The sequence below is a fragment of the Neltuma alba genome, unplaced genomic scaffold, assembly GCF_004799145.2.
Source record: "Neltuma alba isolate B1F8T4 unplaced genomic scaffold, ASM479914v2 tig00010339_pilon, whole genome shotgun sequence".
NCBI classification, from domain to species: Eukaryota; Viridiplantae; Streptophyta; class Magnoliopsida; order Fabales; family Fabaceae; genus Neltuma; species Neltuma alba.
The window spans coordinates 121637-146547 of NW_021635249.1; the positions used below are offsets into that span (position 1 = coordinate 121637).

Here is a 24911-nt window from a genome sequence, read left to right on the forward strand (position 1 = left end):
TGTAACCGGATTGCATATTTCATTCGGACTCTATAAATTGTACCGGGATCATATGAAATAAAATATGAGTGAATTTACAAACTCCTCAAACAATAGGACAAAACATAAGTTAGTTGATTCTGAGTTTCCATGGCTAGTGGTGATGGTCCTTGATAGGATCTCTTTGATAAATTGAATCAATGTTGATGTGCTTGGTCCTTTCGAGAAAGATTGGTTTTAGGGAAATGCACAGAGCGAATTGATTGTCACACTTTGTAATTTGGACAAGATCTCAAATTGATGTTCTAGGAGCAATTGTTTCATCACACAAGTTCACTTGTTGCTAATGCCATGGCAATGTACTCCACTTAAGTATTATATCTTGCCATATCTGGCTTTTTTCTTTTCAAGAGGCAATATTTTCTCCTAGAAAAATGCTGTAACCAGCAGCAGATTGTTGATCGGTAGGAGATCCTGCTCAAATGTGTTGGCACATCAACAATTTAGTGGTGCGCATGATCATAGGAGATCCTGCTCAAATGTCTTTGATATATCTAATGCTATGTATCACTTCGTTCCAATGATTGGTGTATTTTGTAGAAATAAGTGCATTCACTGCGATATGGGGATATTTGGTCTAGTGATTCTCAAATAATTTAACTTTCTAGCTAGCATTTATATCTTCTAGGAGGGATCCACCCAAGTCTTCCCCTATCTTGGTAGCAGCTTGAAATGGGGATCTTTTGCAGGGTGAATCTGTTGGCATTTAATATTGTTTTCTTCCCATATGTGTAGTGCATACATTTGATAGATTACCACCCTATGTTTTACTGAGCTTTCTCAATGGCCAAGAAGCAACCTACCTAAATTTTTGCTCTAAAAATTATCAAGTGTTGTATTAGTTGAGAAGTTTCTTCTTGATCATTAATACCATCCATATAGATAACTTATTAGATAGAGATTAGGATTTTGATACATGTAGAACAGGAGAGGAATTGTTGGACAGTTATTTCATGCTTCCCTCTCTGATACATCACAACCCATGTGAGGTTTAAACACTGGCATTTCTCTTTTCAACATATCTGGTTGCTCATAACAAATTGTCTCATCTTGAGTCTTTCCCATCTTTCTCCCATCCACTTCAGCCAAAGGCTTGGATAATTTTGGGTTCATCACTATATTATGTTACCCATGAGACATTATTTCTACTGAGTTATACATTAAATCATGGTACTACACCAGAGTATGCTGCATGATGCTCTCAGTTAAATGCATTATATCTTGGCCATTCATGAACTTGTCACTACTGAATTCTCATTTTGTGCTGATGTACAATGCTTGATGATATTGTTCTGCTACATCTTATTTTGTTTGGTTTCTAATCCAGGGACTGACATCATTCTTTGGCATGGGAAATCTGGGAAGAATTTAGGGCATTTGGATACAAATCAATTGAAAAACACCATGGCAGCTATATCATCTAATGGGCGTTTCATTGCAGCAGCAGCATTTACTGCAGATGTGAAAGTTAGTACTAATGGGTGAATTTAATTAGCAAGATTTGTAATGTAGTTTTTAAAATATAAATTTTAAGATGTGAATCTATAGTCACGTGTATATGTGCTGATAAGTGGTACATACTAGCTAATTGGACTGCTATTGGGCTTAACCATTCTTAAGTGGCCTGCTAACTGGGGACAACAACTCAGACAATAGGGTTCAATAAATGGCAAGTGTAAAACTAAAAATTAGGATTTGACAATCATGGATGTGCCTAGATGGTAATTTGAAATACATGAATTTGGTTTCAGATTTGGGGGGGGGGTCTGGAAACTCCAAGAAGCTTTTTCAAAAAGCGTTTTAAAGCAAATCGAGACAAAGCTCTTTATACATACTTATTTTGTATACTATAAAATCACTTTTAAAACTATGGTTTGGTTTCCACCCAAGCATCCGCTTTTGTTGTGATTTCTTGCTTCTTTTATATACATATATATATATATATATATATATATTTAGAGAGAGGAAGAGTTTAAAATCCTCTCCCCTCTGGTAGGGCACCCACACAGCCACCCCTTACTTGGTAGCATGGGGTATAGAACCCATGACCTCTTCCATGAGTGGAGGCATAGGGTGCAATTGAGCTATAAGCTCTTATTGTGACATCTTAATATTAGGGAAAAAATTTATTCACTGTTATTCACATATTCGATATTTATATATTTGCAAATTTCACTTGTGTGCATATATTGTCTGGCATATAAAGTTTAATCCTGTCACTTTCCATGCTTCATAGGTTGTTACTGAAATTGAGGAGTGTAATATGTCAACCTGGGGTTACTATTTTTATCACCTTTTGTTCATCATCGATGTCATATGCATTGGCACAATTGCTTAAGACTTTGTTAGAAGACTTTAAATGCATGCCCCACATTACCAGCAGATTCATCAAACGAGAAATACCTGCAGTTTTTTACTAATTCTGCTTAATCTTGGGCCTTGATTTATTCCTCTCAAGTTTTTTTATGTGGCAGGTGTGGGAGATTGTGTATGCGAAAGACGGATCTGTCAAAGAAGTTTCGAAAGCTATGCAGCTTAAGGGGCATAAGGTTTATAATTTTTGCTATAATTATTGTTTTGGGTTCTTTTCAAACTGAAACAACATAAACAATATCATCAAGTCTCTTTATTATGTCTCATTAAACCTTCATGTGCTATATAATTGCAATGCTTTATTTTATTTACATATGTTACACTTTAGGTCTTTCAAATCTTAAAGCCAATTTTCAAGAGGTGCCTTGAATTGAATAGAAGATATTGGAACACTGTGGAAATCAGATGTTAAACATATGTTCCTCTGTTCTGTGTATCATTCAATCAGTTCTGGAATACATATAGACTTGGCCTTAAGTCTTGATTACCAGTGAAGCTATAGTGTGACAATCAATCTGCCTTAAAGATTGCATTTAATCATGTATTCTGTGAACGCAGCAAAAGCATTGAGATCTATATTTGCATAGAATTTTATATGCTCCAAATCTTTTTGACAGTCTTTGCATATAATCTAATTCCTTGGGTGTTTCAGCAGGGCTTGCAACCGGATATTTCTGTTTCTTCAAGAAGATCTGGGGCTTATTTTCCTCAGGATACAAAAATGCCTTATTTGTTTTTAAAACTTATATTCCCGAAGTATCTTATATGCTCCAAATCTTAATACCTCAAGTACCCTTGCATGTTTGTTGATAAGCTCATCTCATTACTCAAATCACCTGTAATCATGGTATTATCTGCATATACAGTCGAACTTGCCAATATCCCACCAGAGCATGCTTCACAAATAGGGCATGCTTGACTTTTGTAGGAAGATTGGTGCAACTGAAATAAAGAAAAGAGTTTCTGCAACTAAGGGGAAAACAACGTAGATTGCATAACAATGATTAATACAACTGTAAACAGGATAGAAGATGCTAGAAACTGCATGTTGAGAGAATTATAAAGCTTTTTTCCTAATGCTTTATTTTCTACATTAATTATTTGAACAATATAGTTTGCCAAGTTTGATTTGAATTCTGATCTATATTTGCATGAATGCAATTGAAATTATATGATTGTATTCCTGGGCTACTTGACATTGAATAACTTCATAATTGCTTATATTATCTACTTTCTCTGCGATGTTTGGTTCTTGCAGTTTGAACCCTGATTTGTGATTTATTTATTTTTATTTTTTTGGGTGTTTCTTAGAGTGCAGTAACTTGGTTGTGCTTTGCCCCAAATTCAGAGCAAATAATCACAGCGTCCAAGGATGGGACAATAAGAATATGGAATATCAATGGTATGTAGAACTTACATATTTTGGTTTAGATGGACCAATCTTTTCTCTAGTATTGCTATGTGAATCTTTATGGCACGGATACTTTAAAAAAGTTTATGTGCTCGTATTAGGTACATTGGTTAAGTATCAGATATGATATGCATCCTGTACTTAATCCATTGCCTCCTTTAGATAGCATAATCATTCGCAGCTGCTTATTCTTGCACTTCTGATTTGGCCCAAGGATAACCCAAGTTACCTTTGTTGGTTAATTTCTGCTTCAGACAACCTTTTCTGTGGTGCTTTACACTCCCACTATTGCATGTGGGTGTAGAAATGGGGATAAAGACTCGATATGGCGTAGCTTTTGTCTCTTCAATGCTGTTCTCTCTAGTACCCTTACCTTTAGATGATGGTCCCATGCTTTTTGCAGCCTTCGTGGAGCTTAATTTTAGGATCACCATTTTGAAGTTACACCGCCTTCCACTTCCCATCTCATAGCCTTGGACTTCTTTTCCAACCAACCTCCCACACGATATTTCTCTCTTCCACCTAGGATGTGAAATCCAAGAGGTGTTTTAGATTTGTTAGGATCTGGTGTCCCCTGCTTGTCTAGCTGAGGAAGAAGCATCTGGATAAGGTCTAAGTTATATGCAATGGTAGTTAATGCGGGCTTAAGTTGCTTTAAGGTCAGTTATTTTCAGTTTCATGTCTTATTTTAACTGTTATGAAGTTAGGAAGTAGTTATTTCTAGATCTGGCTTTGTCAGACGATATATCTTTACAGAGTATTATGTGTGAAATGAAGTATTGTCCGAATAATTTTTCTTTCCTCTTATCTAGAATTTCAAATCCTGGTTTTAGATATTCTTTTCGTCTTCTCTCTTTTCTTCACTCAAATCTCTCTATTTCTGTCTTTTATTTTCCTAAACTTTGTCAAGATTCTTTGGGTGTGTTTGTCTCACGCCTAGTTTCATGATTCCCCAGTATACCCCATCCCCTTTGTACTCCCCAGTGGTTTTTGTTGAAAGATGAAGACATAAGCCCAAGCCCGCTTAAGATGGGGCCCAAATTAGTTAGATTATTATTAAGTGTTTTATTAATCATTTTTATGTTTTATTTAGATTTGAATTAATTTGATTAGATGAGATTTAATTTTTATCCTAGTTTATATTTCAAGACATTAGATTTTATCTTTTATTTTTCCTATATGTATTGGACAAATTTTATGGTGGTTTTGGTTTTGGGGAGCTTAACAGTGGAGAACAATCTATTCTCGATTTTTCTCTTGCATACGATCTTAAGATTGTCAACACTTGTTTTAAGAAGCGAGAGGAGCATTTAATCACGTACAAAAGTGGTGTCTCAAAATCACAGATTGATTTCTTTTTGGTTAAGAATCCGGACAGAAGATTGTGTACTAATTGCAAAGTGATTCCAGGAGACGGGGTGAGTGCCCAACATAGAGTACTTATCCTTGATGTATGTTTTAAAAGTACCAGGCAAAAGTACCATCAAGTGGCAAAACCCAGGATTAAGTGGTGGCAGTTAAAAGGAGAGAAGCAGGAGTTATTCAAAAAGACTCTTTTGAAGGAAGGGAATTGGGAGTTGCAGGGAAATGCAAACATGATGTGGGAAGAGATAGCTTCAAGGGTTCGTTTGGTAGCTAAAGCAATTTTGGGAGAATCCAAAGGTCCTGGTCAAAGAGATAAGGAGACTTGGTGGTGGAATAAGAGTGTGCAAGAGAAAGTCAAACAGAAAAAAGATTGTTTTAAGGCTATACACTTGTGCAATAGTGTAGAGAACCAGGAAAAGTATCAGTTGGCTAAAAAAGAGACAAAGAGAGCAGTGAGCGAAGCACGTACTAAAGCTTATGAAGGGTTTTATCAGGAGTTAGGAACAAAGACGGGAGAAAGAAATATTTACAAGATCGCGAAGCAAAGGGAGAGGAAAAAGAGAGATCTGGACCAAGTAAAGTGTATAAAGGATGAAGATGGTAAAGTGTTAGTTACTGATGGTGATATTAAGGACAGATGGGAGGCTTACTTTTACAAGTTGTTTAATAAGGGAAGCAATTATGCGACTCAGGACTTGCAGGACTTGCTAATTAACGAAGATGATCAGAATTTGGCTTTCTACCGCAGGATACGTATCGAAGAGGTTAAGGCGGCTCTCAAGAAAATGGACAATGGAAAAGCTGTTGGGCCTGATGGTATCCCTATTGAAGTTTGGAAATGTTTGGGCGATGAGGGGGAGGCGTGGCTAACCAAGCTTTTTAATGAAATTCTACGCTCTAAAAATATGCCGGATGAGTGGAGGAAAAGCATTTTAGTTCCTATTTACAAGAATAAAGGAGACATTCAAAACTGTGCAAGCTACAGGGGGATAAAACTTATGAGTCATACAATGAAGTTGTGGGAAAAAGTGATGGAATATAGATTGAGGTTAGAGACTTCTATTTCGGAAAACCAATTTGGATTTATGCCAGGGAGATCCACATCGGAAGCAATCTATTTACTAAAGGGGTTAATGGAGAGATATAGAAGTAAAAGAAGAGATTTACATATGGTTTTTATTGACCTGGAAAAGGCTTATGATCGGGTGCCAAGAGAAGTATTGTGGAAGGCTTTGGAAAAGAAAGATGTACGGGTTGCGTATATCAAAGTCATACAAGATATGTATAAGGCGATAACTACCTGTGTAAGGACGCTTGGGGGGGAGACAAAGGATTTCCCTATTAAGATTGGCCTACATCAGGGATCCTCTCTGAGTCCGTACTTGTTCAACATTGCTCTGGATGTTCTAACTAAACCTGTTCAAGAAAGAATCCCTAAGTCCATGCTCTTCGCGGATGATATAGTTCTTATGGCGGAATCAAAAGAAGAGATTAACACTAGTTTGGAGTTATGGAGAAGGATTTGGAGTCGAAAGGTTTCCGTTTGAGCAGGAACAAAACAGAATATATGCATTGTGATTTTGGAGGGAGGCAAGGTAATAGGGATTTGGAGGTGAGGATGGGAGAGCAAATTATTCCTCAAGTATCAAAGTTTAAATACCTAGGATCCATTATACAGGAGGATGGGGAAATTGATGGAGACATTTCTCATAGAATACAAGCTGGCTGGTTAAAGTGGAGGAAAGCTACCGGAGTTATTTGCGATAAGAAGGTACCTGAGAAACTTAAAGGAAAATTTTATCGGACTGCTATAAGACCAGTTATGATGTATGGTAGTGAATGTTGGGCAATAAAGGGAAAACAAGAGCACAAAGTCGGAGTAGCAGAAATGAGGATGTTGAGATGGATGTGTGGTCATACAAGAAAAGATAGGATTCGAAATGAAAAGATCAGGACAAGAGTTGGTGTGGCACCTATCAAGAGAAAATGGTTGAAAATCGCTTAAGATGGTTTGGACATGTGCAGAGAAGGCCTTTGGAGGCCCCGGTGAGGAGGGTGGATCAAACAAGATGGAGTCCCATAAAAAGAGGCAGGGGAAGACCGAGAAGAACGCTGAATGAGGTCATTGAACGAGACCTCCTAATCAACAACATATCTAAGGATTGGGTTGTTGACAGAGCACGATGGCGTCGTGTGATTCATGTAGCCGACCCCACCTAGTGGGATAAGGCTTGTTGTTTGTTTGTTTGTTTGTTTGTATATGTATTGGACAAATTCATCGAATAAACCTTTGAAGCTGAGCCTCAATTACTTACCCGATCATTTCTTTCAATTTTCTTCAATTTTTGATGAGGGTCAACTGGCTATCACTGTGCTCCTTTCCTATTCACTAGCGCCTCCGTCTTTGGCTGTTGATTACATGGTGATTCGATCCTTCTCTGCTCTTCACCATCTTTGTTGTTGCTTCAAGATGCGCGCCACTGCTGTCTCAGCATTGGTAAGCTTTTCTAATGTTTCTTCCTGCTTCCTCTGAACTTCCTCCACCACCCTTTTCAATCAACTCGTTCTGTTGTGGTGTTGCCATCCCCTAGAACAGTATACTCTGGTACCTTAATGATAAAACCTGCAAATGAAGTGTTGAAAGTAATGAAAATACCTCTGGAACTCCTCTGTTAACATTAGCAAAAGTCGAGGATTACAGTAGGTGGTTCACTCTCTGTGCTGAAACTCTTTAACTAAAAAGTCTATTTCTGAAAATGAAGATGAAATTGTGACTAAAAAAGAAAACAAAAACTATGGTTTTCAAGAGATCAGAACCTCTCACAAGCACAACACTGTTCCCCTCCACTCAGTCCCAGCCATCATTCCTTGTGCTCTCTCCACTACTCTGCCAACGTCAGACAGTCTGTCACCCTCCTTGTTTTGACCATTCTGCCCTCCATTGCTTTGTGCTTGTAAACGTGGGCTGATTTCCCTTCTGTCTATTCCTCACCTTAGCCTTTATCTGATAAACTGTATGTAGTAGTGTAGATTGGGTCAGTTGCTTGTTTGGAACTTGAAATTTTGTGGACTCACTTTATGGTTCATGTCTCTGAAAAAGTCTTGCAGCCAGCAATTGTGCCACAAGAACTTCCTCGCTTGTAGAGTCATGTTATTGTGGGTTTAGAGGTGACTAATGGACTGAAGTCCTTGTCCGGTAGAGAGGGTGGCTAGATTCTGAAATTATATATGGGTGAATTCTGGAATCGTCTGAATACAGTTACCTGGATTTCAGGTTGAGTACAATTCAAGCTTGATGGGGAGGGAAATGATGGGCCCAAGGCTTTTGGCCCAAATATGGGAAGATTATTAGGAGAAAGAAAAGGAAATGTGGGCTAGAGGATGAATGAGTTGGATTCTGAGGTGGAATTTGAAAGAGAGTGAGAGAGAGTGGAATTTGAGCTACTCTCTTTGTGGCTATGTGTATACTGTAAATTCTGTTCATGCATGCTTTTCTGTAAATTATGTTTGTGTGGGTGTTGCGTGTGGGTCTATCTTGCTGCCTTTTTTCTTTCTTGAATTTCACTTTGCTAAAACCATGCGTGTAGTTGCCACGGCCAAGTGTTTCATCCATTATTTAAATTGATCTTTTTGCTTATTTTCCATGGCACATTGGATGTTTGGCAAAAGCCAATCATCTGGTTATTAAATGAGCAACTCGTAGTAATTTTGACGTGATTCAATGGCCTTGCTTCCCCCCTAATTCATTGCCTTCTTGGCCATAGCTTCTTGTTATTCGTTTGGTCAAATAGGCTTTTGTTTTTGTCTTTCCTTTTTCTTCCCCCCCCCCCCCCCCGGTGCGGTAGGTTGATTATTAAGTATTAGATTCTTCTCACTTATATTCTTTCTCTTGGATGGAAGTGCGCTATCATCTTGATGAGGATCCAAAGACTTTGAAGGTGTTCCCAATTCCTCTTCATGATTCAACTGGTGCGGTTTTGCCCTACGATCGCCTTAGTATTTCCCCTGACGGGGGTATTTTGGCTGCTACCCATGGCACGACATTGCAATGGTTATCTGTTGAGACTGGAGTGGTTTTGGATACAGCTGAAAAAGCCCATGATAGTAAGACCAAGCATATATTCTGTTGGCAGCACATGAAAACCATGTTCTTGACCTTTTTTTTTTTTTTTTTCCCTCTCTTTTGAATGATATGTTCTTGACCTTCTAGTCATTGATTATTTTCTCCACTCGCAGGTGGCATAACGTGCATTTCATGGGCGCCTAAAACAATTCCCATGGGTAAGGCTCATCTGAGTACCTGACTCTGGTAAAAGTTTGTATTGTATTTCTGATTTTGATGCACAATTCCTGCCAAATTGTTTTGGATCATTGTTTGCTAAAACAATGTGAGAAGAGTAACACAAGTGTGTTCAAACCTTACTATGAATTTTGATTTCAAATGCATGGAAGACATGAGAACACGCCTTGTGTTTAGTTTCTAGGTATAAATCTGGTTAGTGTTATACTTGGGACATCTCTACTCATAATCAGCATGCCTTCAGTATGTTTTCTTTAATGATAAAAGTTTTATCCATGATGTGTATTTTTTAATACTAATAGTTTGGTTTCCTTCTGCAGGAAATGAACAGGTCTTGGTTTTAGCCACATCCAGTTCTGACAAGAAAGTTAAGTTATGGGCATCTCCATCGCTCCATTCTTCCTGAACTATCATTTCAGCACACAGACAAATCTCTAGCTGGAGCTTGTGTGAGTACCACCTCACTATTAATTTGCAAGAAGGATCTTTTGAGAAGTTCTCAGTTTGTGATTACTATCATTTTACAACTACATGAAGCCTGCATACTTATCCCTTAAAGTAGAATGAGAAAAAAGAAAAAAGGAGTTAAATTGATATGGATGTATTTTTGCTCAGAATCAATCGATTCTCGGTGAGTGGGAATCTGTTTAGCACGTCAATGATGCTGGTTTTGGCTGCCAATGTGAATAACTTAATGATGTGGGAATGGTAACTGTGAAAGGAGACGAGACAGGTTGGTTGATAGAATAGGTGCTTACCAAATTTTGTGTCTGCCGAGTTAATATCTATCCTTATTAAGGTTTGAAGCATCATGGGTTATATTTGTCTTGGGGCGGGAAGACGAAGAAAGAAACATCATGCGTCATAATACTGTTTAATCGTTAGATACATTATGTTTGTTGTTTAATCTTACAAATAATCAAAGGTTTGAGGCATTATGGATTATGATACTGATTAATCTTTTGAAATAATTGTATACTTCTACATGGTCTTGTTCTTTGGTGCTGATTTTCCTGCAAAAGCAATTATTCAGGAAAGTGATATTGCATGTTACGCTTTTACTAATTGGTTTTTTGTTAAGAAAAGAATCTAAATTTTGCAGGAGTACACAATGTTTTCAGAGTTTTCCGTCATTCTGCAAAACGCAGGTCTTAGGTTTCGACGTGATTACTGTAAGCCATTAATTTACTGGAACCTGGTGCGTCAATATGTTTGCACACATGCCTGCACGTCGTCAGCATATATTGCATGTATAGTACCGGAGTTTCATTTCTAGCTTAAATAAACTTCTAATGATTGCAATCCGATTAACTGTGACAAGTGTGAATGATATATCGTCGGTGTTAATTTTAGGGTTACGGTTTATCAAGTATTTGAAGTTTTTTTTTCCCCCCTTGCCCAAAGTCTTAAAGTATTTTTATAATATAATTTTGTCCTTAAAGTATTTTTTTTTAAGAGCAATTTTATCTTTAAAATATTTTTCCAAGAGCAATTTTAATCTTTGCTATTAACTCTGTAAAAAGTCCATTAAGTGTGTATTTAATACTCTAAGGTATCTTTTGTGTAGTATTTAACGTCCTAAAGTAATTTTTGTGCCATTTTCTATTAAAGTATTTTTTTTTGAGTTAATTTTTTTTTTAACTTGCTTTTTCATATTTTTAGTATTCATCTTCTATCTTTTTAGTATTTATTTTTAACATTTTTAATAACCATATTTTTATTCTTCTAGTATTCATCTTAAGTATTTGCTAGATTTATTCTCTATTTTCTCAATTGTAATTTGGAATTACATTCAATACTAATATCAAGAAAGATGACTATTGGAAAATTGAAAAGTTTTTACTTCAATTTTACTTGGTGCTGAAAATGATTAAATATTAGAATTGAAAATAGGGAAGATAAGTATAGAAAATATTTAAGATGATTATTGGAAATATTAAAGATAATTACTAAAAATTTAAAAGATGAGTACTAAAATTATGAAAAGTTGTTAAAAAAAAAACTCAGTCATAAAATGCATAAAAAAGAAAAATACTGTGTTGAGCGTTACTTAAAAAAAAAAAAAAACTTCTGATAAAAAAAAAAATAGGGAAAATTAATTTGGAAGTCTTCATAGTTTTCATCAATTTTGAATTAGGTCCTTACACTTTTTTTCTTTTTTATTAAATCCTTTAACTATCTATCGTTAGATCAATTAGTCCCTGCTGTTAAATAACTATTAATGCCGTTAATATTTCTGTCTGGACCTCTGAACATCTCCTCCACTGTTGTGCTTCGACACGAGGCAAGAGGTGTTATGTTGTCTTCACATTCAAAGCCTCAATCTCACACCAACTTTTGTTAAGCTCTCATATACGTATACTCCACTTTTTCTTGCCTCTTCGACAAATTCACTACATTTTCCACCTCCTTTCCTCCTCTCTCTCCATTTTCTTCTTCAACGCTTCATAAAAATGAATCTTCTCACTCCTAACCATATTGTTTATGATTTGGTCTTTGCTTGGTCTATCAATATTCCCTGTCATTCTCGCCATAATCCTCTTCCTTGCCTGCAAAAAGAAAACTACAGCAGAATCCAAAGAAGCACTGCCTGTAAAAATCTGTGCTTGTTCATACCCAACAACATCGACGCCAAAACAGAGGTTTCAACCATTGGAGAATCGTCGACAAGGGCTGACTCGAAACTTTGTATGCAAGGTTACTCAGACAAAGAAGAAATCGTAGCCGTCAAAAGGATTCACCGTTGGCTTGTTCTGAGCTACGTAGGATTCGTGTTCTCCTCTACGGTAAAACAGCTCTAATCAGCACAACACCCCATCATAGTTCCCATCATGGGTTCCTCACAAGAAGCCAGCGAGAGAATCATAGTGAGTGAATTGGGTAAGCCTGTAATTGTATCTGCATCAAAGCCAAGTGGGTTCCACTTTTGCATAAGACAAAGAGGTTGAGAATTCACAACAGGAGCACAAAGAGGGTTTGGATATTTGCACGAAGTGGTTGCACAGAGCATAATTCATGGTTGTGTCAAGTTGTTGAACATCCTCATCGGCATAAACTTCTGTGCCAGAATTTCAGATTAGGGACTCAACTTTTCGGTGCCGAAAGAGAAGAGAGAGATAGTGTGGTGGTGTGAACGGAAGAGGGTGGAGGTGTTGTCAACTGGGCAAGAGATGGTTGGAGGAAACGGGTTAGGCTAGATGGTGAAGGAGATGTCTCGGACGTCCTAACGGAAATCTTAATCGTGTTAATAGTGATTTAACGGTAAGGATTAACTAATGTAACAGTAAAAAATTAAAGGACTTAATAAAAAGGAAAAAAAGTATAAGGACCTAATTCAAAATTGATAAAAACTATAAGGATCTTCAAATTAATTTTTCCAAAAAAATATTGGATAAACTGTCACTTAATGGATTTTTTAGAGAGTCAACAATGAGGTTAAAATTGCTTCTAAAAAAAATTTTAAAGACAAAATTGCTTTTGAACTTGAATTGCAAAATATTTTAGAATATTAGACGCCTAATGGTAGATGAATTTGAAACCTTAATTTTATTACAAAGGTAACATCCACTTGGAGTGCTCCGCTGCTCGTTGGACCATTTTGCAATCCAAAATAACTCCTACAGGTTGTTCAATGATGAAAGAGGGGGTTCGGCTAGTGAGTTAGAAGATCTGACGACTAGAGAACGTGAACAAAATTTGGCATTCTATTGTGAGTTCTGTCTTGACAAGGTCAGATAAGCTCCGAAGAAAATGAAAAATAGCAAAATTATTGGACTTAGGCAGTGTCCTATTGAAGTTTGAAAGTATCTAGGCAAAGCGGGCATGTAACATGTAGCTTCTCAAGCTGTTTAATGAGATTTTAGGATTCAAGAACATGCCAAATGACCGGAGGCATATTAGTTTCTATTTACAATAATAAAAGGAATATCTAGATTTGTGCAAGCTGCAAAGGGCTTATGAGTCTAACTACGAAGAAGTAGCAACAAAAGGAGATAATAACCTATAACAAACTTCCCAGCCTACCGAAACCTTATTATCCATTACATTCTTGTCCCGCAAAATGCCAAGCATTCTCAGATTACTCCCTCAAACACTGACCGGATAGTTCAAAGGGTGAGCAATAACTTGCTGATTTACAATGAACAATAAAGCCTTGCGAAGATGATGTAAAACAAAAGACCTTTTGTCCCAGTTCCTTAAAAAGTGATAAAATCTCTAACCACTTCTCCTTGAAAGAACAACGAGATTTGTAGCCAAGATCTACCAGACCGATGACAATGAGCAATTTTAGACGAGTAAATGCCCCAACCCCTGATCATGCAGTAACAAGGGTAATGAAGACATGGTAAAGTAACAGGCCGAGTAATGAAGGCATGACTTAAGTTGATAGAGTATAACCTGGAGTTAAGGCTTGGTAGATGAACTCTATGAAGAGTTAAATTGAGGTTAGAAGTATCTAACTCAAGTTACATAGAACATACTCCTCTAGTTTTAAATATAAGATCCCTTTTGTAGTGTAAATTACACTACAAAAGGTGTCTTATATTTAAGGTTAGAGGAATATATAAAGATAAGCTCTGTAACTTGAGTTGACTTTGGATTAACTTGGCGTTTAAGTACTTTGCAACTGAACCAAAGTCAAATGACTCGAGTCGAAATGATATTACTTTTAGTTGGTGTGAACCCCAAAGTCTGATACCTAAGGTGAAAGGAAAAACCAACAATATAACACAGATTTCGACTTAATATGGAAGAGTTCAATGCAAATAGGCAGACACATGAACTTGACTTGAGATAAACTTGAATGGGGTTAGATGAGTTTTTTGTATTTTCATTATAATATTAACTACATCCTATCCACACCCTAATCTACGGATCTTCAATTTCTCTTCATCACTATATCTTCTTGCTCCTCATTTTCTTTACTATGACCACTAAGAGCACATGCACACGGGGAAATTGAGGCAAAGGACCTCAAGATTCACTGTTTGATTGAGAAGTGATTGATTGCACAAATCAAGGATTAATTCCTCCTACACTCCTTCAAGTTCAACCGACGAAAAGATCACGGCCAGAAATAGAATATATATATATATATATATATTATTTATCTAATAATATTATTACTTATAACTACAATAATCGAACATTCTCTACATGCATGAAAAGGCATGACAACAAAGATTCACAATACAATATGCATCATAATTCATACTATTGACCAGATCAAGCCTTGTTATATGAAACATGCCTTCTCAACAATCAATGATTCATGTAATTTGCAGATAACAGCTACTGGTTTTTGTGGTTTTGTTGATTCATAGATGCCTCCTTTTGCAGTTTCGTCTTGTATTGGTACCCCTGCATGACACATTTATATATATATATATATATATATATATAAAAGCAATTTTTTGAAGTAGCGCAGTTAGAGAGAGAAAGAGAAGCGTCTAGATGCCTTTATAAATTGCCTACGAAAGAAATCCTCGGCAATGAAATTGGAAGTTGTGAAGTACTACCTCCGATCCTAATTATAAGAGCTAGTTGACTAATTTGAAGAGATCAAGGGAATAAGTTAAGTTAGTTATTTGTAATAAATATGTGTTGTTTTTTCTAAAATATCCTTACTAATCAAATATATTAGCTAAAACTACCATTATTAGAAGGATCACTTTAGGAAAAAAAATATATAAATATGAGAGACAAAGTGAATGGGGGTATTATATTTAGGACTAAAATAAAAGTCAAACGAAGTCTTATATTAAGGATCAGAGATAATATGTGATACCAACTAAATAATTTTACTTGGCAAACGAGATAAGTGAGTTTTATCATACTCCCTCTATCCCTCTATTTTTAAGTATAAGAGCTATATTTAGAATTGAGGGAGCAAATACTGTGAATTTAGAAAACATGTGAAACTTTTCGTGCCTAAGTACGAGGGTGTGTGTAATAGTTAGCATGTGATTTACATGAATTGATTTTTTGTCTATGATTTGTTAAAAAGAAAATACTCCTCCGGTCCTAATTATAAGATCCAATTGACTTATTTGAGGAGATTAAGGAAGTAAGTTAAGTTGGTTATTTATAATAAATAAGTATTGTCATTCCTAAAATATCCTTACTAATTAAGTATATTGGCTAAAACTATCATTATTAGAAGGATTATCTTGGAAAAAAATACATAAATATAAGAGACAAAATGGATTGGGGTCTTATAATTAGGACCAAATAAAAAGTCAAATGGGGTCTTATAATAAGGACCGGAGGAGTACTTATCTTAAGTTCTTTACATCCATTACGTCAGGTTCTTCAACCATACTGGTCATGTGTCATGTTTTTTAAAAATATTATCATTTAATTATAAACTTACATTAAAAAAATTGAACACATCGCTACATGTAATTAGAAAACTGAACATTATAGATACAATAAACTTGATATAAGCATTATACTTTGTCAAAATATATAATGAATAAGTTGATAAGTAATTAAAGAAGTGATATGTAAAATGAAATACTCGTACCTTGTGGGAGCCATAAATCAGATCACAATAGGTGAATACGGAGGCAAAGTTGCACTGACAACTTTCACCAACGAAGTGATGGTAGTCATGGTAAGCAGCGCCTCCATAAAATGGTTTTAAACAAACAAAGCGTCATGACAATTTTTGTAAATACTATCTGCCATTTGGTAATAATTTGCTCCAATATACCAACTAGTATTGGTCTTAAGAACAATGGAAAGAAACTTCATAATGATTTTTCATGGGGCAGTAAATACAAATTTTTATTTTTATTTTTTTTAAACAAGGGAACAGGATTCATTGTCATTTCCTCCAACTTATTATTTACTTATTATGGGACTTTTTAATAATTACATTCTTTTTTTAATCACAAAGTAATTTTACCTAAAAACAAATAAGAGTTTATACAGAATTTCAGTTAACGTGGTAATATACTATAAAATGGGAAATAATTACCCGCTGTGAGTCTCAATGGCTTCCAGTTCCAGTTGTCACAAAACGAACCAGAACCAATACGTAGTAATAAGACAGGGAACCAAAGATGGGCCGAGAAAGGAGGGAAAGCCCAAAATCAAAATCTCGGCCCAATGGGCATATGGGGCTGCAAGCCCAATTGGCGCTTTGTATTCATGGTGGACCTCGTGGATCTTCTGGTAGGCCCATCGACCATGGAGGATCCGATGGATCCAGTAATTTGCGAAATCTTCAATGATAAAATAAACCGATAATTGCAAGAATAATTCCCGTCCAGAGGGCAATAGGAGGTCCGTCCGTATTCCCAGCAGCTAAAGAAAAATCAAACAACAGTTTTCGTACAATAAGTGCTTGCAGCAGTTTTAGTACAATAATGACTGGATTGGATTGGACGTTAACGCTAATAAGTTCGAAGCACTTGGTTTTTATGCGTGGAATAATTTTATCGACTTTTCCTGTTGAAAATTATTCTTTTAATCCTATTTATAAGATAAAAAGATGAGACTTCTTTTGGTTTTATTTATAGGATATTAAGAGAAATTTTTTATATAGATGTATAATTTTACCTTTTATTTATTATTGTATTGACTTTTTTTATATGAAGCATAATGTATATTAAATAGAGACAAAGTTAAAAAGTTATTGAATTTTAAATGAAAATTAATAAAATTTAATATTTTTTTTAATATGTTAAAAATGACTTATAAATAGAATAAGAGAAATAATTTATAGTATTCATTAATGAACTAGAAATAAAGGAATTTTTAGAAATTTGTGCTATCAAAGTTGGAAATTAAATCAAATTAGAATTATAAAATTTATCCCATCCTAAGAAATATACATCATCCGTGCCGCACCCATGTCCTCTCATTATCTCACTCTCTTTTATATTCTACCCTAGAATCTCGTTTTTACTATTAAATTAAAAAAATTGAATGGTTCTCATTAAAATTTTAAAAAAATTATTATTAAAATATTTTATAAAAATAAAAATGTATAAACTGAAACTGTTAAAATCTAAACAATTTACAACTGTAGTGTAGAAAAATTTGAAAGATTATAATTTATAAAATATTCAATAATAATTTTTCAAAATGCTAAATTTAAGTAATTTACTTTTGGATTTTAATTATGGAGATTCAGATAGGAAAAGGAGAAAGTTGCTATGAAGCCATAAGTAAATAGCATAATTACTAAAAAATTTTATAACAGTACAGCTTACAAAGACAAGTTTTAAAGTAATAAATAATTGACTTATCATTAGGACTTATTAAGTGTTTTTTTTTTTTTTGAGATTTCGTTACAATTCTCCCTGAAAAAAAGAGTAAGTGGGATAGTTAGAGGATCCGGTCTGTTTTACCCGCTCCACAGCAACTTCATCCTCATTGCTTTTCGAGTTGGTTAGAAACAATCCCTTTTTCGCCAAATTATTGCCAATATACTCCTCCCGTCCTAATTATAAGACCCAATTGACTTATTTGAGGAGATTAAGGAAGTAAGTTAAGTTGGTTATTTATAATAAATAAGTGTTGTCATTCTTAAAATATCCTTGCTAATTAAGTATATTGGCTAAAACTATCATTATTAGAAGGATTATCTTGGAAAAAATGTATAAATATAAGAGACAAAATGAATTGGGGTCTTATAATTAGGACCAAATAAAAAGTCAAATGGGGTCTTATAATAAGGACCGGAGGAGTAATCAGTACCAAAAAAAAACTCATTTTTGGCAATTTTGGATTTAACTTGTGATATCCTTTGGTCTTCAGCTAGATCAGGCCAAGAAGTAGAGGACATGTTGATCTAGATCATATATATATCTTCTTCAATTAATTTAACTGGTTCGAATTTTCTTAACACAAACTTTTCAAACATGCAATTAGAAAACCTTTTCTACTTCGCATTTTGATTCTCCTAAAAGCCTCCATGATAAGGCCAAAAAAGAAATGTAAAAATTCAAACTGCCAACGGCAAGGAGAAGAAAAAGAAATAAATAAACATCGTCTCACCTTGATGGTGGGGAAAGAAACGATCTGAAGAGGACCAACGGCGAGGATGAAAGTGTGCATGACATTCTTGTAACACCGAAACATTTCCCAGAAAGTATGGCTCACCTTATGCTGAACCTTGTAGTTCTGAATCCTCTTGCTGTTGCAGAGGCCAATGAAGACATAAGGAAGAGAAGCCACAGAGTAAAAGAAGCACAGAAACACAATGTTATGGCAGTGAAGAAGGAAATCCGATTTGTTGGCTGAGTATTTAAACCACAGCCTCTGTGCAAAACTCAGCCCTCTCCCTATCGCTTCCTCTGCTTCTTCAAACGTCTCGTATGGCAACATCTTGTGGACGGACGCACGCACGCTTAATTATTTTCCTTCCTAATACAAGTAAGGAGCCCAAATATATATATATAGATATATACATACATACACGCACATATTGAAAAGCTATAATATTAAACTTATTTTTGGGACCAAAGTTTTTACTCCCATTAATTATACTATCTCCATCTTAATTATAAGATCTTATTTAAATATTATAAATGAGGTCTTATAATTGGGAATAGTATTTGTTTTCTGCTGAGTGTGCATTATCGTGTCAAGGTATGGATTTGGATTCTCTTCACTACCTTCCCATCCTTTTCCTCTCCACTACCCTCCTTTTCTCTTCACAACCATTGGATCAAAACTCCAATGGTCTAGATTTAATATGTTATAACATTTTATAAAAATAAATATTATGATAAAAAAAATAGATAAATAAATTTAAACTGTTAAAATTTAATCTGAACAGTTCATAACTACAGACTGTTATTATAAAGCAAATTTTTTTAAATTTTTTATTACAATTACAAACTGTTCAGACCAGATTTTAACAGTTTAAATTTTTTTTTTTTAATAACATTTTTTTTATAAGATGTTAAATCTAGACCATTAGAATTTTATTCCAATAGTTGTGAAGAGAAAAAGAGGATAGTAAAAGGGAAGAGGATGGAAAGAGTAGTGGAGAGAATCCAATTCCGTCAAGGTATGGGCTTTGGAGCTAGCCGATGCCGATTGAGACTGATTGCCGTTTTGTACGTATTCATATCGGCCACTGGATTCTGCCACAGCATACGTACGAATATAATGAAAACCAGCTTTAAAATTTAAAACACGTTGGTTTCATTTCTCCCTAGGCATCTATACTCACTACCATCTGCGTTACATTTCATGAATTAAGTATGTATATTAAAATTTTATATTTTAATCCTCGGATTACTATTTATTTAATAATTTTAAATTTTTAGTACAACTTCAAATCATTAATATTAATTGTTATACCATTTCGGGTAGTATGTTTTTCTAAAGTTTTAGTTATCAAACTCTATCAAAATTAAATCCAAATCAAGCACTAATCACAACAATTAAATCCTTAAGAGATTTCTTGACAATTTCTTTAAACTACAAAAAGAACAAAGCCATTATATACATAAAACACATACTTTGTGTATACCAATATATACGGCAAAGTAGCAAGAACATTTAATTTTAATGTTAACTTGTATTGATTGTTTGTTATGTGTCCTATGCCATAATGTGATTGAGCTATTGATGATAATAATGATATGTGCTAAACTCTTTGCATTTGATATCTTGGCAATATACTGAATGAGTTTTCTTTATGGTATGAATATGTGCTCCCTTCATATAGCATGATAGTTAATGTATGTTGTGTAATAGCCTTGCATTGTTGGCATTATTATTATTGTTCCTCACTATTGAGATTTACCTAAATCTCATCCTCCCTTAGTCAATCATAATATAAAGATCAATCAGCAAGAAGATTGACGAGGAGAATTGAAAGAATGTACATGTACACGTTATTATATTATGTAATAACTCTCTTTGTATAAGATGATTGTATGCACATGCCTATTAATAATATGTAATGATGAATGATGACGTTGGCATGTTAAATTGAGTATGTCAAATGCATGGGAATGATTTATAAATAATGGAATGATCATATGCAAAATAAAGAATGTTATAGCATGTTAATGCAAGTAAAGAGATAAATATTTTCTTCATGAGCAACGAAATTGAGACAAAGCAAAAGTAAGACAAATGAACGATTCTACCCATGAAATTTTATGAGTAAATAGTACACACCCCAAGTTTTAAAATGAGAAGTAGATTATTTAAGATGAATATGTGCATTAGAAGTTATGATTACTTAAAATTAGAGCAGAAAAACCATAAAGTACAGTTTTGATCATATAAACAGTACTATTTCACGAATTTTTTTGTATTAAAAGAGTAAGTAAATGACCAGATGAGTGTTTTTTTTTCTTATAGAAAATTGAAATGGCTTTAAATGGAGGCTTGAATCACCTCAATATAATTTTTCTATAATTAGTTATAAATTTTTAAAATTGGACCAAAAATCTGAAATTAGCAAATGAATAGTAATCCGGGAATTAAAATGCAAAATTTTAATATACTGGTTTAATTTTATAAACTTCAAATAACTAAGTTATTTATAATAAAAAATAAGTTAAAATTAGTTAAAAGTAATAAATAGGTCAAAATATATTTTTATTTTTAAATATGTCATTATAATAAATGAGAAAAAAGATAAAAGAAAGTGTTTGAAGAAATAAAATGAAAGAGTGTGTGAAAAAAGGAGAATAAATAATTAAAAGTAAAATTGAGAAGAAAAAAACACATTATGTGTTAAGACAAACCTATATTGAAGCTTATAAAATAGATCACATCTCTTTCTAAATTTAAAGCTTATAAATAGGATCAGAAAGAGTAGTTATGGCAATATGTATCATTCATATATGACTGAGGGATTATCTCTTTAGATTTTAAACCCGTGTGAAACAACTTATAAACAGCTTTTCAATCATGATTTACGATGTATAAAATAAATATGTAAGAGAAGTTTTATCTTGATTTATATAAAACATGTTTATAAGTTATTTCAAACGTGATGACAAACAACATTTCATATACATTAAAATATTTTTTTAAGACAACCAAAAAAAAAAAACAGAGCCATTATGGTTAGATTTAGACTGTTGAGATTTCGGGGCTCCTCAATCATTATCACCGCTGATGAGCACATAAATAACTTGCCATTTCTTGTCGGGGCCCATTTGGCTTCTTTGACAGGGATGAAATGATACTTTATTTTCAAGTAACAATAATTTTGTATTTATTTATTTATTTATTTTATTCGAGGGCTAAGGAGATATTTCATGTTTGGTAAAAATCACTTTTTCATTTTATTCTTCACCCCCCATACAATTTAATAGCGCGTGATATAATTAATTTTTTTATATCAGGGAGTGTAATATAATTAATTAGAGTAGGCAACCAGTTTTGTATAAATGCAATAAAATGGGGTTCTAAGGGAGGAAGATGGAAAAAGAATCCCTACCTAGCTATCTATATTGTTGAATTTACCAAATAATTGATGCTTTTTGTAGAGGAGGAGCAAGGAAATCAGCCAAGAGAGGAGTGAATTGAATGATAATAAAATTTTAAACAGAGATTAACTTAAATCACAAAGATAAATTTAGAGATTGAGAAATAAAAGAAATTAATATACAATATTTATAGAGGTTCGATCCAAACAGACCTACGTCTGGTCCTCGGACATCTCCTAAAAGTTTCAGTTTATTTTTAAGATTCAGTGAGCTCTTGTGCCTTGGTACAATTTCTCAAGTTTTATAGTAGTACTTGAGAACCGATGCTTACAAATTCAAGTTTAACAGTACTTAAGAAACACTCCCATCTACTTCTTGTAAGGTAATAACTTTATCTCAACAATCGATGTTTATACACATAATTTCTCTCTCAAAAGAGTAAGTAAATGAGCATGAAAGATCATAGAATGTTCTTAACAAAATAATCAATTCAGGAAAATGTTGGCATACTTAATTTTTTCAAGTCTTTATTTCTGCATTGAATGTTCTTTTCTATTTGCAGACTGATCAAATAATTACTCGTTAGAAACTCTTCTTGTTCGTTGGAGAAATGATACGAGAAAAGCTTCAAACTTATGTTTACATTTAGATGCTTCTGACATTAAAATATGTTGGTTCCATTTTTTTAACCAGTTTTCATGTTTACGGTGCTTCGTTATTGCGGTGAGATATGCACAGTCCAAATACAGCGGTCAAAAGATTATCTCTTTAAGTTTTGTACACATTAAAATATATTGTTTAGAAAAATAAAATTAAAAAAAATAAATTTGAACTATTTAGATTAGATTTATAGGATTCAAATTTTGGTGCTCATTGGCCCTTAATCAACTTTGAAATGACTTCCCATTTCTAGTTAGGGCCCATTTGATTTCTTTGACAGAGATTAAATGAAATTTTATCTTTCTTTTCACACACATCACACACACACCCATACCACTAGGCCAATCGGCCGGGGGTAATGAAATTTTATCTTTATTGCTCCGAAATTTTATCTTTACGGAGCAATAATTTTGTAATTATTTATGTTTATTCAGGGGCTAAGGAGACATTTCATGTTTATAAAATCACTTCCTTTATTTTATTCTTTCTCTCCATTATATTTCATTCCATCTGATAGCGTGTAAAATGATTAGTCTACGTGATCAGTTTTGTAAATAAACAAGTTAATATATTACTCACATTTTGACGTTATAAAGCCATGTTCTGCATATGAATGCATTAAAATGGGTTTTAAGAAAGGAAGATGGAAAAAGAATTATTTGTTACCTATACATATTAGTTAAGTTACCACAGAATCGATGCTTCTTGTTTAGGTGATAGTTGATTTATAAATATAGACTTCTGTATTATTATTTCTGGTTCTTGATATCAAAGTTAGTTAATAATTAAATTTGTTTCTAAATATAAGATTTTCATTAACTTTATATTCCATATTTATAATTTATTTTCCAAAACATCCTTATTATTACACATTGTATAAGGATTTCTATCCGAGAATAATCATGGCTAAAATTGATATTTTAGAGAAATCAACTTATATTTGTCATAAATAACTAATTTAACTAATCCTCACACTTTATCCAAAGTAGTTAAATTATTAATCAATGCTGCTAATTTTATGAAAACATAGGAAAGTTCAAAATGTATATATTGGTAATAATATATATTTATATGTATTCGGCTTCTTCTAGTACTTTTCTATTTATCCACGCTTCGGCTTGTCACTTGTACTCCAAAAAATTAAAAGTGTAATCATATCCCTGCGGAGCCGTATGGAGATTCTTGTCATGGCATGATCCATAATTCCATGCAGACATTGCCGACCGATGACGCAGCCTGCAATGAACATGTGGAGGAGCCAAATTTTAGTTCGCGTCTTATTCGCATTATTTATTAGACAATTCTAACCTTTTGAATCAGCATTAGTCACTTCTAACTTATTCTACTGAAAGTAAAAAACATTTACTAACTCTATCTTACTATTAAATTTTACTCTTATTTATCATATACATTTTTTAAGAAATTTTACACAATAATAAGTGAAAGATAAAATAAAATATTTATGTTAAAAATTAAATTATGTATTAACTTCTATAACAAAAAAGAGAATATTTTCTTTCTATCTTATATAATGATATAAAAATTTTAGAATTTTTCAAAAGCATTCAAGGAAAAGGTCATACTTAAAAATATTTTAATTCTAAAAACTAAAAGAACATATTGATTTTGATATGCCCGCAATTTGCCGCCAGAGTGAAAAACCAAAGATCGATGAAAGAAGCATTCGAGTGAAGCTGGCGAGTGCTTCAACGTCCCTCCGTCCCAGCGCCGACTGAGACTAATTATTGTTTTTGTCCTGGGCTTGTGGATGCATTCTTGAGAACAGTCTGTATATACCCCCTAGAGAGTGAAAATTGCATAAAATATTCCTAAAAATTCGATTCTCACCTCACTCATCTATGATTCCATCCGGCCTTCATGAAAAATTTTCCTTTGCTCCTATTAGTAATTTCACTACCATACAGTAAAGAGAAAATCCATTTAAAGTCACTAGAAATTGGATAATCCCAAATTAGGTAGATATTTCAAAAATGGTTTTGATTAAGTAATAATAATAAAGGTTTATTAAATGGTGCCGTTTCAGTGAGAAAACTGACGACGACTTGTGAATTGTTGAATTGAGCTTCTTATTTCAATTACAAGACCAGCTTATAAATTAATAAGTTCAATTTAACAATTTAGAATTTCCCATTAGCTATTTACAAGAAAACATTTACAATTCTTTAACAGATTTTTGTTGCTATTCAATCACAAGATATACTTTATAAATTAGTAAGTACAATTAACAACGTACAAGTTCTTGTTAGTTAATTATAACAAAACTTTTGCAATCAAGTTATTGCTACTGGAGGTTCGGCCACCATCATCAAAACTCCAGCTACCAGTT

At 33.8% G+C, this 24911-nt stretch overlaps 1 protein-coding gene and 1 pseudogene across 4 annotated transcripts in view; one reads left to right on the plus strand and one right to left on the minus strand.

Annotated features, from left to right (window-relative positions):
• The window catches only part of LOC114755782 (transducin beta-like protein 2), a 56819-nt gene extending 45944 nt beyond the window's left edge, over positions 1–10875 (plus strand). For 2 of the 4 annotated variants that reach the window (XM_028944650.1, XM_028944649.1), the window contains 6 exons: positions 1367–1506; positions 2514–2588; positions 3724–3814; positions 9089–9292; positions 9425–9469; positions 9809–10474. In XM_028944650.1, coding sequence (XP_028800483.1) covers positions 1367–1506; positions 2514–2588; positions 3724–3814; positions 9089–9292; positions 9425–9469; positions 9809–9894 — 641 coding nt within the window. In that variant the 3' untranslated portion in view covers positions 9895–10474. Of the gene's footprint in view, positions 1–1366; positions 1507–2513; positions 2589–3723; positions 3815–9088; positions 9293–9424; positions 9470–9808; positions 10475–10590 lie in introns of those variants that run through there. The other 2 variants (XM_028944652.1, XM_028944651.1) reach the window with 2 other exon arrangements.
• Positions 10876–14744: 3869 nt separating this feature from the next.
• LOC114755767 (methylsterol monooxygenase 1-1-like) lies at positions 14745–18827 on the minus strand (annotated as a pseudogene).
• Positions 18828–24911: the final 6084 nt, after the last annotated feature.